General features: G+C 48.4%; 1 protein-coding gene across 1 annotated transcript in view; it reads right to left on the bottom strand.

Moving 5' to 3' along the window:
* Nucleotides 1-4,373: 4,373 nt before the first annotated feature.
* The window catches only part of ALPK2 (alpha kinase 2), a 115,431-nt gene continuing 101,846 nt past the window's right edge, over nucleotides 4,374-17,958 (bottom strand). Inside the window, 1 exon segment of the mRNA XM_007450122.1 lies at nucleotides 4,374-4,590. Coding sequence (XP_007450184.1) covers nucleotides 4,374-4,590 — 217 coding nt within the window.

The raw sequence follows: 17,958 nt of genomic DNA on the forward strand, positions 1-17,958 counted from the left end.
AACACCTCGAGCTGGGACTTCCAGCCTCCAGAAGCATAAGACAATCAATTTCTGTTGTTTAAGCCACCCAGTTTGTGGTACTTTGTCACAGCGGCCCCAGGAAACTAATACAGACACCAAAGGAAGTATTATGGACAACGTAACTCTGGGAAGCAACCACTACCTTACCATTAATGTAGAGGTAGACGGAGAAAGAGGAAGGGATGGGCTGGAGAGGAAGATGGAGGTGAGACATCCCGTCGGAATTTCTTCTGGTGCTAAAATGAAAGTTTGCGTCCCTAAGAAGCTGACAGACTGGTTTTTCTTAGTATCTGATAAAGACATGTAATGTTTGAAAAAAGCCTCTGAGATGATTTCTACCTTGGTCCATGTGGGCCTCTCATAAAAAATAGAATTTTAAAAATTCTTGATCCCGTGGTACCATTTGCAGCTTCAATATTCGTTCACTGCATCTGTCAAGTTGAAGTCTGTGCTCACATGACCACACAGATGAACCTGGTGGTCCATCTTGCCTCTCAGCTCTTATAGAACGGTTTAGAACAAGCCAGTTCTCAGAGGATTTCAGAGCTGCTACAGCAGAGAGTTGGAAAACATACCCTTTGCTGGAAGGCAGAAGAGGGGTTTGTGTCTCTTTGATTTTTTAGAACTATTGAAGCCCAAGTGGCGTCTGCAGATCTAAATGGGGGAGAAATGCCCATCTGTTCACATTTGCACACACTGGGCCAGCAGAGCAGAGCGTACACAAAGGAAGCAAGCCAGGACCGGGCCGAGGCCAGCTCCTCCCACCTGCAAACAGTTGAACACATGCCCAACACACACACAAAACAGGATGTATATTTAGAAAAGAGAACACTTTATAATTAGAAAATAATTGTTACTTCTTTTGGCATTCTTTTTAATAAGAATCTATTGAAACCCTTTGCTATTAGGAGGCTTATGAGAAGCATGGCTGGGGAGGCGCTGATACAACAAAATAATGTGAAATATTCACATGATCCCAAACCAGACCTCTCCAGAACAGGATGCCACTGGCAAGAAGTCCTCGTCTCTCTACCATCTTCATTAGTGATAAACCTGCTGTGGAAAACACCAGCCCATTTTAATGAGGTGTCATCTGCCCTTCACGGAGCTCCGCTGTGGAGCCCTTTAGGAAACGGAGATGCTTGCATGCATATGACAACCCTGCAGGCATCAGGCACCAAATCTCCAGCTGGACCCACCAGGCTGTCCCAGCTCCATCCCAGGCTGAGTGTCTGTTGTGTTTATAGACCTCCTAGCACCTCACACTTCCAGAGGCAGATGGGAAAAACCATAGGAACTGGATGTGGTGCAAAGTGAGCTAGAACAATGGCAGCGGGTGTGGGCATTTCTGAGACCCCAGAGAAACTCCTTTGGTGTAAGAGCTCACGGCACACTCAGCCTGTTAGCTGACTGTGAGAGGAAAACTGCCATTCATCTCAGAACAGAAGGTCAAGGTCTGGGTGGCTGGACAGATGGCCAGACAGCCCCACAAAGGCCATCCCTGGGAGCGCTGGCTGTGACAAATCCGACTGTGGGCACCCCTTCTGTCCCTGGTCCTCCAAATGTTTATAAACAGATGAAATCAGATTATTATAAACAATAAGGGCACTTTGAAAAATAAGCTAAGCATCTGTAAAAGGAGGCAGGGGCAGCTCCATCCAAGCCACCCTGTGGGCTGCCTGCAAAATGCCAAATCCGGGAGAAAATCTTTTCCTTTCCACTGTCTCTCCAAGTCCAAATTCAAAGCCAGCTCGGGGTGGGTCGGGGGAGGAGGGTTACAGGATGACTTTGACTTTTCATTTTGTACCTTTCCATAATTTTTTTGAACACTTGTGTTGATTTTTTTTTTTTTTTGCTGTACGCGGGCCTCTCACTGCTGCGGCCTCCTCCACCGCCGAGCACAGGCTCTGGACGCACAGGGCCAGCGGCCACAGCCCATGGGCCCAGCCGCTCCGCGGCACGCGGGATCCTCCCGGACCAGAGCACAAACCCACGACTCCCACATCGGCAGGCGGACTCCCAACCACTGCACAACCAGGGAAGCCCGTGTTGATATTTTTATAATTACAAATTATTACCAAAGAGAGGGTCTTTGGTCACACCCACACTGATGTATATACACTAATTTCAATCAAAATGTGCCCTGCGCTTTGTTCTTATGGAACTTTCTAGAGCTCCACTGCCAAATACATCTGCAGGATCTCTGCAGGGAAAGCAGGCTACAGGCTGTCTCATAGAAAAATGAGCATTTTGTCATCTGTAGCTGGGGGAGTCATTTCAGAAGAAAAGCTGGAGATGACAGATTTTCTGAAAAGATGAGCTGTGAGTAGCTGAAGAGTTTTCTCCTTCAAATCTGTTTTCTAAACAAACATCGCATCTACGTCCTCTATGTCCTTTATCTAAACCCCACGCCCGTGGAGAGCAGCATTCTCAAGCGGAAGCAGCCAGGAGTCTCCTGCGGAAGCCTGCTGCCTGGGAGGGACTGCACACGGTGACCACCCCGTACTGTGAGTGCTGCCGCCCTGTTTCTTTGTCTCCAAGTTGCTCCCTCCCAGAACTGAAGCAGCTGGATGCCTCCTCCAGCCGACTGCTGTTTGAACTCTGGGCCTAGTCACTCCCCTCAACATTTCAGGCCCTTCCTCCCTGTGATCTAGACACCCCTCCTAAGTGTGGTCCCAGGCCAGCACGCAGATCCCCTGGGAGCGTGATGGAAATGCAGAGTCTCAGGCCCCACCCCAGACCCACCGAATCAGAGCCTGCATTTTCACAAGATCCCAGGGGGTTCGTGTCCACTGTCAGTTTGAGGAGCCCCCTCAGAGGAGGCCTAATAGTCCTCCCTGGTCAGGGAGTGGTTGAAGCATCTTTAAAAACAGCCAGCTGCCTGAAAAGGCTACATCCTGTAGGTTTCCGACTTTGTGTCCTTCTGGAGAAAAGCAAAACTATGGAGGCAGTAAAACAACTGGTGGCTACCAGGAGTTGGGTCTCCGGGGAAGGAGGGAGAAATCGGTGGAACACAGGGGATTTTTAGGGCAGCAAAACGACCGTGGGTGATGCCGTGATGGTGGATACACGTCATTGTATGTGTGCCAAAACCCAGAGAGTGTGAGTACAAAGAGTGGACTGAAATGTAAACTGTGGACCTTAATGAATCATAATGTGTCAATACTGGCTCCTCAGTGATAAGAAATGTATCACACTAACGTAAGATGCGAATAATAGGCGGAAATAGGGAATGGCGGTAAGGAGCCATATGGGAACTCTTTGTACTTGCCACTCATGTTTTGGTACACGTAAAACTGCTCTAAAAAATAGTCTATCACTTAGACAATAACAACAACACACTGTTGGGGTTTGAGATGTTCTTATAGTTTGGGGTGCGTGAAACAGTCGCTGAGCTGTCCTTACAGCGTTTCCTCTTGCCCAGTGTGAACTGCTGTGGCCATTCTGCTCCACAGCTGGGCAGGACCCAGACTGGTAGGAAGGAGACCCCTTTGGAATAGGTGGGTGGGACCAGGACCCTGTGAGCTTGTGTGTCCCAGCCAGGATTTGTATGCATCTTCCAGAGTAATCCTACGTGGGGCAGCCCTAGGTTTAGGGAGCTTGGATTTAGAGAGCAAAGTAGGAAGTGGATCAAACTGGAAGTTGTGCTTATAAGAATGGGGAAAAGCACAGATGCAAATATTCTGTGCTCCGGGAGACGTATTAGGAAATTACTAATCCTGGAGGAATGTGAAATAGGGCACAAATTCTAAAGAAAAGTGTCTGTGCTAATACATGCATCTTACACTTTTTGTCTAAAGATGAATTTAATTAAACAGAACATTCTAACCAGATAGGTGAGTAATGATGGGAAGTGGCCTGACGTTTCGGAAGCCCCCCCTCTGGCTACAATAGCATAATCGACTCTAGTGCGACAGATAGACCCAATGATGGAATTCACGTCTGATATAGTAGCTGGATGTCCAGAAATTCTGAGGTTAGGAATGGGGGTGGGGAAGGTTGGGGCTGTGGACAGACCCTGCTCAGGACCAAGTCCATAACGAGACAGCCACGTGCAAATACACAGACACATAATGTGAGGTTGGTACAAAGGCTAACGGTATAGACAAAGATGGACTTCTTTGAGACTGACAATGGATTCAGTCTCTCCATAAGCCTGCTCACAAATCCTGCTCCGAAATCATCTCAGTGAAGACAGCAGGTGACGGCTTTGGAAGCAGCTCGGAGTACAGGCAGCTGGGAATAAGGATTGTCAGCTCTCTGCAGGCTATGTGTTCCCTCCAGGGTGTTTTCAAATTTCTACCCACAAGGCTGTGCGCTGCCAGCCGGTGACCGTTAGTTAACAGGAGATGTTAGGTTTTCTTTCCTGCTGGGGTCCCAGATGCCGTCTTCTTCACGGTTGTGCAGTTTGGCTGAATTTTGCTTTTCCCAATGCTTGGCTTCTTGTGTTTCTGGCTGTTGTTTTGAAGCGACTTCAGCCCCAGCATTTTACAATACTTGTTACACTGGTGTAGCGCTTTAAACTGATCAATGAAGGTCATGGAACAGTTGCCTTTAAATCCTTTGTACCTGTGGGTTTGGGTGGAGGGAAACAATTTTTTTTTTTTTTTTTTTTTAAACAGGACCCTTCACCAATATTCAAAGAAACGTTTCAGCGGGGAAACTAATGGTGTGTGAAAATATATTTATTCTATTCTTTTTTTTTTTTTTTAAACAGGACCCTTCACCAATATTCAAAGAAACGTTTCAGCGGGGAAACTAATGGTGTGTGAAAATATATTTATTCCTACTTTAGGCAAGAATGGCCAAATGGTTGACATAACTACTGATAGAAGAAACAAAACCTGTGGAATTAAGTAAAGGCAAAGACCAACTGGCATGAAGTAAAGACCAAAGATTATGATCAGACAAATGTTCTAGGGGTTGACGGTTCTGCTATGTCAGCATTTTGTATTGAAGGAGTTGAGGCTGAGAGGCTGTGCGGCCAGCCTTAGACAACAAAGCAAGTGGGTGTGAGAGAAGAGACCAGGGTGCAGCCCTCTGAGTCTCCCTCCTACAGAAGGGCTCTCTCCTGTGACAGTGCATCCTCTCCTCAGGAGGAGGAGGATCTGGGCTGTTGTCTCTGGTAGGCTCCTGGAGGGACCCTGCTGACCTGCCTGGAGTGGTATCAGGGGCTGTTCCTTTGGGTTGGGACATTTCATATTCAAATCGTCAATGGCTGTGTTTTCACATCTCGATCAATCATGGGAGGTGAGTGTCCTCCTGAACGGACAAGTCCCCATGCCCCCAAATCTGCAAAATCCAGTAAGAAAGCTGGTGAAGGGTTGCTGAGAGGATGACGATGAGGAAATGCATACAAGCCACCTAGATCAGAATAGTGGACGATGTTCAATTAATGCTGGCCAGGCTGTATTATAGTTGTCAAGGTTATAATTGGTGCAGCCGGTAGGGGCTTCCTGTGGAAGGGATGCTGAAGCTGAGATTGAAGGATATGGGATTTGCCTGGTAAAGAGGATACGCAGGGGTGTGGATGGCATATGAGACCATCGACATAATTTTCAGGGCCCAGTGCAAAACAAAAACATGGGTTCCTTGGGCAATAATTATTAAGACTTTCAAGATGACAACAGCAGAACGTGCATTAAACGAAGCCCAGGCCCATCTGAGTGTGGGGCCTTATGTGACCACACAGCCTGCCTGCCTAGGAAACTGGTCCTGCTGGGTGTGAGTGAGTTCTGCTGCATTTGATTAATAGGGCCAAACACTAATTGGCAAAAGGAAGTCTGCAATGCTGGCATTGCGCTGAATCTGTAACTAATGTGATTCAAGAAATTGGGCCTCCTTCATTTGTTGGTAGAAACCATAAAGGCCAACAGACCTGAATTGAATAAACTGGGACTTGTGCACTTTTCCCTAGGAAACCCAAGCTGGGTTTTAGGCTGTTAAGGGCCTGAAAGATTTCTTTCATCTCTGAAGCCAAAGCATCAGTGAGCAGCTCCATCCTGACGTGTTTGTTACAAATCCAGCCTGCCCCTTCCTCCTCCATGAAGGGAAATGGCTCTTCCCCCTCTCCCTGGGAGCCCACAGTACATTTTCTTGTGAAAAATGACTCCGTTTTTAAAAGCCAAACTCCCTCGTTGAAGAAAAGGTCAGCCCAAGACAGGTGTTGACTCTAGCAGGGTAGAAATGCCACTGCCAACCATGTCATCTTTACATTTCTATCTTCTCCTGTCGGAGGTCATGAGAATGGCTGAAATAGCCCGCCCGCATTTCCTTGGTGCCTGAGCACGCCCCGGAGGGATGCGAGGCCACCTGGACCTGTGACTGTCAGATGGAATGGAAAGCCTAATCCCATCCTCCTGCCAGGCCCCACTTGTCTCACACCGATTCCTGAGCTTCTCAAACTAGGATGATCAAAGGCAGCCTCCCTATGGAAGCACACTGGAAAATAGTCACGGTCATCTGTCTAAAGCTGCCTTGAGGCTTGTAAACATTCAGACAACACCTAGTCTCAGCAGAGAAGAATCACTAGTTCGCACTGCAACCTCCCAGAAAATTTGCTAATTGCTTCTTAAGCCCAGCCTGGCGGCCAAGTGTATAATGCTGCGTAACAAATGGTCCCTTACATAATGGTTCCCACCTTCTGAAATGGGAATGGCTGAGTTTGGGACAAAGGAGCAGGACTTCTGGGCAGCCCAGCTGGGTGGAGCCCAGATCTCTTCCTAGGAATCTAGCACCTTCTTTAGACTCCTCCAGGAAAGCCAGAGTAGGCAGCAGAGACTGGGGCCGATTTTACTACAGAAGGCCGCACACAGACGGGGCAAGGCCCTAGAGTGAAGGCAGCTTTGCTCAGTCAAGGAGCCCCTGACTCAGCCCCTAGGCTTCCTTCAAGCCCCAGCTCGAATGCATTTCTGTGGAGCCTCCCCCCTCTCACACCATGAGAAGAAATCTCTCCAGCATCTTCCCTGTATCCTTGTGAGAACTACTTGTATCCTTGTGAGAATCCACTTCTCAGAATTCAGGGTATGCCTTCCCGTGCACAGACTGATCTCCCCCAGGACACTACTTTATGTCCATAATACCTGTCTAGGGAGGCTTTTCAATAAAGGTCAAGGGAAGAAATGAATGCATGCCGGCCCCATCCTCAGAGCTGCCTCATCTCGGCCCAGGGCATCTCCAGATCACACTGCTAAACTTCCTTTTCTCTCTCCATCTAATTTTGGACTCTCAAATGGGCCTCCCAGGCAATATGGAACATCCCTCCCCAGCTATCTCAGGTGTAGACTATTTTTGCTACCTAGCATCTGCCGATCTTAAAAATCTTTCTCCTTTCTCAATTTGGTCTCTGTCTCAGCCAGGGCTGCTGGGCTTCTGTTTGACCTCTTATTCTCTCAAACTCACAGCCACTGCTGCTGCCTGGGAAGAAAATAGGGCAACAACGTTTGTGTTCCTAGATCAGTTAACCCAGAGTTTTTCCAAAGGACACAAGTTCAATTACACCAAGTGCTCGTACACCCAAGAAATGAGAAGTCCAGGCTCTCCTGCTTGTGGTCCACCTTGCATGCCACGTGTGCCATCTGCCACCCTCAGGATTGGAGGGGACCACGAATTTGAAGCATCATGACATCTCTCCAGCAAGGTCCCCATTGCAGACACTCGCCATTGTCGTTCTTGTTGGATGAATGTATTGGGTCGAATAGTGTCTCCCCCAAAAGTCATGTCCTTCCCAGAACCTCAGAATGTGGCCTTATTTGGAAATAGTGTCATTGCAGATGTCATTAAGATGAGGTCATACTGGAGTAGAGCGGGCCCTTAATCCCATATGGGCATCTTACTGGCATCTGTGTAAGAAGAGGAGAGGATATAGACACACAGGGAGAATAGCAATCTACAAGTCAAGGAACGCTGAGGATGGGAACGACCTCTGGAACGTAGGAGAGAGGAGGGGACACATTCTCCCTCAGAGCCTCCAGGAGAAACCAACCCTGCTGCCTGACTCTGGACTTTCAGCCTCCAGAACTGGGAAAGGACACATTTCTATTGTTTTAAGCTACCCGGTTTTGTGATCATTCATTTTGGAAGCCCAAGGAATCTAATACAATGGGAAAAAATAACCCTTGTATTTGAGAACTTTCTCACACATTTCCATTTTTGGAAACCTTATTTCTATTGAATTTCTATTGAATCTTTGTATCCTTATCCTCAAATTAGTATAATTTTCTAGCCCATCGCTTTAAATTCTCCATCTTCTCTCACAATCTCCAAGCATGGAACAATAAATTTATTCTACTGAACGTCATCCAGCAGAGTGTTTTCGTAAATATCTTGCCCCTTGGATGGGAGTGGGGCATACACATCACGCAGGGGCCTTGCTAAAGTGCTGGCTTGGATTGAGTAGGTCTGGGGTGGGGTCTGAGATGCTGCATTTCTAACAAGCTCTGAACCCATGCTGATGCAGGGACCCCCCCCCACCCTTGGAGTAGCAAGGAGATAGACTAAAGTGTGAATGATCTCACATCATCCTTCTTTGACTTCAGAAACCTCTTTAAGTTGGAAAATGGATCTCTTTCCTTCTTGACATTTGTGTCATACAACTTTGTAAAATCGCACTGTCACAATCCACTTCAGGAGGAGCTAGGAGGCTATTTTTACATCCTGCCTTCACTCCACACAGATTTATTCAGCTTTTCACCATTTAGTATTATGTTGCCTGCGGGTTTGTCATAAATGGCTTTTATAATGGTGAGATATGTTCCCTCTATACCCACTTTTTTCTGCATCTATGGAGACAATCGTGGGTTTTGTCTTTTCTTCTGTTGATGTGGTGTATCACACTGATTGATTTGCATATGTTGAACCATCCTTGTGACCCTGGAATGAATCCAGCTTGATCATGGTATATGGTCCTTTTTATGTGTTGTTGGATTCTGTTGGCTAATATTTTGTTGAGGATTACACAGATTTATTCAAAATGTGTTGGAAACCGTGCTAGGCTGACTTCTTGCTTAAAAGCGAGCCCTCTTGGGCTTCCCTGGTGGCGCAGTGGTTGAGAGTCCGCCTGCCGATGCAGGGGACGCGGGTTCGTGCCCCGGTCCGGGAAGATCCCACGTGCCGCGGAGTCCCTGGGCCCGTGAGCCACGGCCGTTGAGCCTGCGCGTCCGGAGCCTGTGCTCCGCAACGCGAGAGGCCACAGCAGTGAGAGGCCCGCGTACTGCAAGAAAAAAAAAAAGGCGAGTCCTCTTTCCTCTCTTGCTGATAATGGATGGCATAGCCTTTCAGACTCATATGAAAACCACCACTTGACAGCAATGGTCGGCTTCTCCCTCAGCTTAGCACAGATTCCCTGTGCAATTTACTGCCTCCAAACACGCCCAGAGAGGAAAGGGGGTGGAGCAAAGCTGCAGAAAACTCCCACCTCTGGCTGCGTGGAAGAAATCAAGGTTCTTGTCTGGCTTAATAAAGGACTCGTTTAAAGAAAACTCAGTGAGACAAGAAAAACGTATAGAGAATCCACACACATTGGTAACCCTTTTAGAAGCAAGCCAGAAACTATTTATAACAGAGGTTTTAGTCTGAGATGCTTTCTAAAGAAAATTTTAATTTATGAGGAACGGCTAGAAGGACTTGGAATTCAGGTTGAGGATGGCGGGGAGGAATTGAAATAAACCCCCTAGTTTGGGGAGGGGGTGTAGGTGTGCCGTGTCTGTGTGCAAAATAAAGCCAGGGCTGAATTTATGAACAGGTAGAATCGATTGTCACCTATGTGGAAAAGAAAGGGCGCTAAGGGAGCTGCCTGCTCTGGACCCATCTAGTAATTCCTGCCATTCCATCAATATCTCCATTTCTTCATGTTTATTCATTCATTTCTTCATTCACTGGGCACCAGCTGTATGGCAGACATCGTAGGGGGATTAAAAAGGATTAATAATGTATGTGGCTCTTTTCCAGAAAGCTGGCATCTTGCAGGGGAAACAGACACATGAACAAATAATTACATTATGCTGTGATAAAGGGCTCCAGTAACCCAGGGATGTGATTTTTTTTCCCCACTGCCTGGTGGGTTCTAAGGATGTTTCATGGAGGAATAATGGCTCTGGGATTATCTGGCAGGGGTAACAGCATGGATAAAAGTTCAGAGGATGTTCTGAGCAAGACCAGGCGTCCTGAGGAGAGACGAGGCCGGAGGCCGTTTGTGGAAGGTTCATAAGCTATGCTGTCATTTTTCTTGTGGGTACTCAGTGTTTCCCAAAATACGTTCCAAGGAACAAGAGCCCCATAAGATGCTTTGCAAAAAGTAATAATTGTGTTGTAAATACTGTGAAAAATGCTATGTAATCGCTCTCCTTGCCCCCTTGGGGTTCAAAATACACACCGGCTCTTGAAAGACCCTGTGAAGTCTCACACGGAGGAAACCTCCTACACTTATTCAAGCCAGGTCTCCCAGATTATTTGACAACAGCCATCTTGTTTTCACATGACCACTTTGTAAGCTGCTACCCTAAGAGTCACTGGGCCTTCTGGGGGGGACGATGTACCGTAACCAAATCCGTTGCCCAGAGAAGTTGTATTCTGCTCCCGTCTCCAAGCTGACCTTGGAGGTCCCCTCTGGACAGGGGACCTCAGCCCCCAAACACCATGGGAACCCCAGTCCGGCCAGCACCACCCACCCCGGCCTCCCCATCGCCAGAGCCTCCTGGTGGTCGTCTTTGCTTCTCGCCTTGTCCAGGGCGCATGCCATGGCCACCCGGGGTGTAAGTCAGATAATGGTCACACAACGGCTCAGAGGCTCCACCTCCCTTAGAACAAACCCTGGCTCCTTCGCATGGCTGCCAGCCTCTCTGTCCTTCTCGAGGCCGCCACAGCCTCTGCCCTCAGGCATCCATTAAGCAAGAGCCACAGTGCCTCCATGGAAACAAGCCCTGGCACTTTCGTCCCTGACATCCACCCAGGCTGGGAGAAAGCCGGAGGGCAGCGGCACACCCACAGTCTGGTTCTCTGCTTCTGCTAGCAAGGCCATTCCAGCAGCCCTGCACGCTTGCCAGCTTTCTGCTCTGACACCTTCTGAAGGCGCCCCAAATCCAGGGGGGCCTCTGTGATGTGAGCCCTAGGACGAGGGAGCAGAGAGGGGCCCCAGGGGAGAAGAGGGGGCCCCAGATGTCTACTATGGGTCCGTTCTTGAGGCCAGGAGGCCCGTCCCCGTGGCTGTGCAGGAAGCATGCGGTCCTCGCCTTAATATCTGAAATGGAATCTGAAGCTGGGACCCAAGAGAGCCAAGGAGGGGATACGGGGGACAAGACAGCATGAAACAGGCAGTCTGAGACTGAGCTGCTGTCCCGGGCCACAGAGCTCTGACCCCCAAAGCCCCATCCTCATTCCACCTGCATATGGGGAGCCCCTTCAGGGCCCGGAAGGTAAGGCGAGAGCATCAGCCTCATCAGAAGAGTACCTGCTCCGACGTCCAGGGTACAGGGAGGGTGGCGTGGAGGCCACCCTGGACAAGCCCTGAAACCCTCAGGCAGGGGCCTCTCCTCTGAAACGGACTCTATTCAGCCCCGCAGTCTGTACCCCTATGGGCTCCTTCTCTTCGGTCTTTTTAGCCACACACACAAACCTCCCACGCCTTTTTCTAGTGGCATCTCCCTCTTCAATCCCCGTAACCTGGAGCCCCACCACTGCACTTTGTGTAGGCCTGCCTCAAGGCATTGTAGCTTTTTTCCAGACGATACTGGCCTTCACCCAGCCCTACCCTCTCAGGCCCTCATCCTCCTGCTGTCCACCAGCCTGTCCTGCAGGGGGCGGTCTCGAGTCCATCAATCTTTTGAGATCTTTCAGTTCAGACTTGTCTCTGAATCTGGAAGACAAATGACTAGGGGCCTGGCTGTGTCCCTCTGGCTCTGGGCATGGACCGGGCAGGGGGATAAATAGTGAGTAGTGTTGGGGAAGTGGGAGGAAGCCCATGGCTCCAACTCCAGTCACTTCAACAGAACTGTCTTTTGTGAGACTTTGGACAGGAGGCCAAGAGACTGCCATGCTATTCCCACTCTGTGGACAGGCTGGGTCCTGGCTGGCTCTTGGGCCCAGGAGAATCTGAACACACACTAGGAGCATTGCCAGTGGTGCCAGCCTCGCCAAAATTGTGAAGAGAATAAGTGTTCCCATCATGGGCCTCCACACTTCCTTGATGGCAAAGACTAGCCAATAAACCAGCCACTGGCCAAGTAGCTCTGCTACATAATGGCTTGATCGGATTTAAATGAGATGCAGGCTGCCTTCCAGGGTAGGTGACAGCAGTGGCAGAATGGGAAGGCAGATATTTGGGGTGTGAAAGTGCCTTTATTAGGTCCCTTAGGCCTGTGAGACTGGTCCCCTAAAGCCTAAAGTGAGACAGCTAGAACATCCGGGATCTACAGCGACACGGGCCTGCTGTGCAAAGCACTTAAAGCATGTCAGGAAATTCTGTTCCAAATCCCTTTGTTTCCTCCCCTCCTGGAAGATTCATGCGTTGCATTAAATAGTCGCCCAGAGTCACCACACACACACACACACACACACACACACACACACACAGCACACGCCCCCGTGTGCACACAGGCACACCCACGAGCCTATTCTCACGGTGTGTTTCTTGAATATTAGATCCCATTTCCTTCCACCCACAAGTATGTTTCAGCTCTTCCTCTCCAGGCAGGGTGGTGTCTCGGGATTGTGCCTGGGTTAAGCATCCCAGGTAGCTGCCACCACTCTGTCTGTTCATAGCACACGGGGCTCCATGGTGGGCTGCTCTTGGCATGGATGGCTGATCCTTTTTCTGGAACTCAGCTGACTGAATGTGGGAGGCTGTGTTAATTTTTCCTGTTTCATGGCTCATAGGACATCACGCTGATGCCAGGAGAGCCTGCTTTCTTGAAGCAGTTGTCCTCACTGTGCCTCTGCCTTGATATTTGGGCCCTATCACTTCACATTTGCCGCTCAGCAAGAACAATCCATTCGTGATTCTCTCCAGGGTCTCCTGAATTTGGTTTCCACGTCAGGGATGCCTGACACATGCCATGTATCCTATGCCTGATTGTTCTTTCTTCCAAAGGTAGAGCCGCGATGCTGGCTGGCAGCCTGGTGGCCACAGGGAGGGGTTCCTCTGTGGGTATTCATATCGATCCTATTTTTGGTTCAATGCTTACAGACTGGGAAGAAATCTGCTCAGGGTACTTTTCTTTGTTTTTCACCAACATGAAGTGGGCTTTTTGGGGGAGAGATTACAGAAGACAAAAGCGTTGGCTCTGGTGCCCTCTGGTGGCTCAATCACAATATCACCATCTCCCCAGAAACTCAAGTGCTGGCTGGGGACAGGTGTGTGTGTTTGCAGGATCCACTGTGACATGTGCAGCTCTGCTCCCCAACAAGTGTTGGTATACACTGATTTTAGTTTGATTAGGTTAAATTTCCAAGTCTTCGGGTATGGAATTAGTCATTTTTTCCTCCTCTCCCTTCAGAGAACTCTAAATGCTCAAGCGATTTCAAATCAGAAATATGTTCGACAGTGCCGTTAGTATCTTGGGTCTGCCTAGAAAATGGATTATTTTTTTATTTCTTTTATTTTTTGCAGTACGCGGGTCTCTCACTGTTGTGGCCTCTCCAGTTGCAGAGCACAAGCTCCGGACGCGCAGGCTCAGCGGCCATGGCTCACGGGCCCAGCCGCTCCGCGGCATGTGGGATCTTCCCGGACCGGGGCACGAGCCCGTGTCCCCTGCATCGGCAGGCAGACTCTCAACCACTGCGCCACCAGGGAAGCCCTGGGATACAGCATTCTTATCGCTGGCTCACAGGACAATATGCCATGCTTCAGTTTTAAGGTTCATACCACCAGGTAAAGTTGCATTAAAATGAATAAGTCATGACGGTCCCCTATTTTCTTGTATAAGATTATAAATAGTTTACCCTTCAAATAGTATTATGACTTCACTAAACAAGAGAACAAGCCAGGTCCCATTTACTGGGGCATCCACAGTCAAACATAGGGTTCAGGGTGAGTCACAGGGGATATTTTCTTTAGATGAAAATAAGTGGCTTCTCTTCCTGAAGAACATCCTGACCACTGCCAGCCAAAGAGGGTGGACCCTAAATTTGGGAGATTTTCTTCTTTCTGGTTTAAATTTATTATCATCATTGTTAATAATTATTAAAGTAAGTCATATCTGCTTCCTCACTGTTTCTCCTGTCCATACCTGGTGTTCTTTTTAATGCGATTAAAAGAACATGTGTAATGCTGCCTACATGGATCGCTGCTTCTTAGGACGGGGGCACCCGTTCCCTAGGCTTCCGGAGAGCGGGCCACTCTCCCTCTCCAGCACGGATGAAGGACGCCTGCGCAGGCTGCTCGCTAAGAATCAAGAGAAGGTGCTCAGTGCTCAACCACCAATCTCCTCTCCTGCTCTCTGGAAACCCTCTGGCATCTGCCAGGCTCCCCAGTCTTTCCTTCCCCTGCTCGAGATTGCTTCCCACCTGGACTTCTTTGCCTGTCTGTAAGCTGCCTTTGCACTTGAACCCTTTGCAAGTCTCTCCCATTGCCTGGTCTCCACTCTGCAGCTTTGACTTTCACTCGAGTTTCTTCAGTGGCACCCTGTCTCCTGTCCCTCGGGGCCCCGTACCCCATGTAGGGCTGCGCCTATAAGCAGGCTGCCGCCTTTCCCTGCACCTCTGCTCCTCACGTGGCAAGTAAGAAGGCGGGATGGACCCAGCCCCCAGGGACCTCTGAAGACATCTCCCAGACCCCGCCCCTTGTCCTCTGGTCAGAGAAGCTTCCCCTTTTATCAGTTTTTGGAGAAAAAAAAAATGTGACTTCAAATAAAAGTTTTTTTAAAACACAATGGACAAGATGATCTAATACTCCTAATATCTAATCTTTCTCAGACACTTCAGAATTTCCTTCTCTCCCACCCCCTCCTTGGGAGGGAGGCAGTAAGTAACACTTAATAGACAACATTGTGCACTGGGCTCCAGCTACCAGCTCTAATGGGTGCTGGGCAGCTGTCCCAGGCCAGATAAGTCACATTAAAGCTGAGAACAAAACCAAAGGGATTGGATTTCTTTTTTTAATTAGGAGGAGAAAAAATATGGTCTGGGTTCCTGGAAGCCGTTAAGATGCTTTTAAAAGATATCTTAAATCATCACTATTATGCTTGCCTTAGTTTTTGAAACTTCTTGGGCAGGTTTCTGCTTTGTTTTGGTAGACAGTTGTTCCAAATAATGGTATGGAATTTGCCTACCCTGGGGTCAGGCTGGGGCATGGGTTGGGGGGAAGGTATTTATGAAGCATGTACTGAGCTTCAGGGACTGGATGCAGATGAACTGGGGGAATCTTTTTTTGTGTGTGTGGTACGCGGGCCTCTCACTGTTGTGGCCTCTCCCGTCGCGGAGCACAGGCTCCGGACGTGCAGGCTCAGTGGCCATGGCTCACGGGCCCAGCCGCTCTGCGGCATGTGGGATCTTCCCGGACCGGGGCACGAACCCGTGTCCCCTGCATCGGCAGGTGGACTCTCAACCACTGCGCCACCAGGGAAGCCCGAACTGGGGGAATCTTCAAGACAACCCCATGTCCCCATTCTGTAGATCAGTAGCTTTGAGAATGTCAGGTCTCATGTCCACAGAGCTGGTAAGATAAGAACCCAGCATTCAAACCAGGTCTGGATGAGGCCTGAATTTTTAAGGTTCTGCAAATATGGAGCCTGTAAAGGAAAGCTTTAACTTGGGAATTTTTTCTGGGGTCCAGGAAAAGTCCTTCGTAAATAGGGGTACCATATATTTTCTCAATGGGGAAACTTATCCAGGACAAATGAGTAACTAGACAGGATGCTAGGATGGCAGGCATGAAATAGTACTGTCCTGGGGAAATCAGGCTGTACTGTCACCCTTTTCATCACATGGGCCAAATTCCTATGACACCAAGAAGAAAGGCTACCACTAGAAGAATCAGAAGTAAGTGGCAGGACCAAGAACTGAACCCAAGCCTTCTTCTAAAAGCCCTGTTCCCCTCACTACATCATACTCCCCTCCTGGTGTGCTCTCTTCACAAGCCCGAGGCCATGACCCAACTCTCTGACCCATATGGCAGGGCTCCGGTCAGCAAGGGGGATAGAGTGTGGAGATAGGAAAATACAATTTTGTGTTGGAACTGAGCAGATTTTGAGAAGGAAAATATGCCAACTGCATCTTAGTTCTAAAACCAGATTAGAAGCTTTTGCGTAGTTGGTGAGAACTTCATGAATCAGACTTATTGATCTGGAGGTTAAAAGACAGTGGTCCCCTTCCCACTTTTTTCAAATCCCTCTACTTTTCTCCATCCTCCACACACTAATTGAAAATTAGCGTACTTGTTAAAGCACTGCTGATGCCGATGGTCTGAAATAACCAGAAAGCTCAAGTAAATAAGCTGTTCCCAGCTGTAGGAGAGTGAGCTATATTAACCATGCTATTTTATTGTCCGTGTTTCTGACACTTTGACATCTGGGGCTTTGCTGGCCCTGGAGAGACTCCCTTTCCCAGGGTTAGCCAATTCCTAGAGATAGTAAATGACTGGCCTTCTAGAATGCCTTTCATATGCCAACTAACCAATCTGCAGCCTACTCCCACCATCTCCTCTATTGGGGTCTTACACTCTGGGCCACTATCCATCTGCCCTAATCACCCCAGGGCAGGTACCAGATGACCCCAGACAGCCGGACACCCCAGAGCCTGCTGGAACTTTTCAAACTAGTCAATTCCAAGCTTGCTTACCCAGCCCCACCTATTCCTTCCCTCAAAAACCACAGTAAAATCTCTCATGCATGTTTTCCCCTCACTCCTTCTGCCTCCTGACTGACACTGGTGCTTCCCCATGTGGCCCCCCATGGCCTGGCAAGCCCCCTCCTCTTGGGAACTGTGAATAACTCTTTTCAGTGGCAATTGCCTCCTGATCTGTCAGCTTCATCATATCTGAACCATAAGAAAGCCTACTTTAATTGAAGTCTAGTTGATGTACAATATTATATGTTATAGGTGTACAATATAGTGATTCACACTTTTTAAAGATTATACTCTATTTATAGATGTATATTGGCTATATTCCCCATGTTGTACAATATATCCTTGTAACTTTTTTTTTTTTTTTTTTTTTTTTTGCGGTACGCGGGCCTCTCACTGTTGTGGCCTCTCCTGTTGCGGAGCACAGGCTCCGGACGCGCAGGCTCAGCGGCCATGGCTCACGGGCCCAGCAGCTCCGCAGGATGTGGGATCTTCCCGGACCGGGGCACGAACCCGTGTCCCCTGCATCGGCAGGCGGACTCTCAACCACTGCGCCACCAGGGAAGCCCTTGTAGCTTATTTTATACCTAATAGATTATACCTCTTAATCCCCTACCCCTATCTTGCCCCTCCCCGCTTCCCTCTCCCCACTGGTAACCACTAGTTTTTTCTCTATATCTGTGAGTCTGCTTCTTTTTTGTTATATTCACTAGTTTGTTGTACTTTTTGGATTCCACATATACGTGATACAGTGTCTTTCTTATTTCACTTAGCATAATGCCAAGTCCATCCATGTTGCTGCAAATGGCAAAATTTCAATCTTTTTTTATGGCTGAGTAGTATCCCATTGTGTGTGTATATATATATATATATATATATATATATATATATATATATATAAAACATTTCTTACTGTTGATGGACACTTAGGTTGCTTCCATATCTTGGCAACTGTAAATAATGCTGCTATGAACATTGGGGTGCATGTATCTTTTTGAATTAGCAGTTTTAATTTTTTTGGATATATACCCAGCAGTGGAATTTCTGAGACATATGGTAGTTCTATTTTTAGTTTGAGAAAACTCCATACTAAAACCTCCATTTTAAAACACACGCCATCCCTTCTAAAAGTCACTTGCTTGCCCCCCCCCCCCCCCCCCC

The sequence above is a fragment of the Lipotes vexillifer genome, unplaced genomic scaffold (genome assembly GCF_000442215.2).
Source record: "Lipotes vexillifer unplaced genomic scaffold, Lipotes_vexillifer_v1.1 scaffold79, whole genome shotgun sequence".
NCBI classification, from domain to species: Eukaryota; Metazoa; Chordata; class Mammalia; order Artiodactyla; family Lipotidae; genus Lipotes; species Lipotes vexillifer.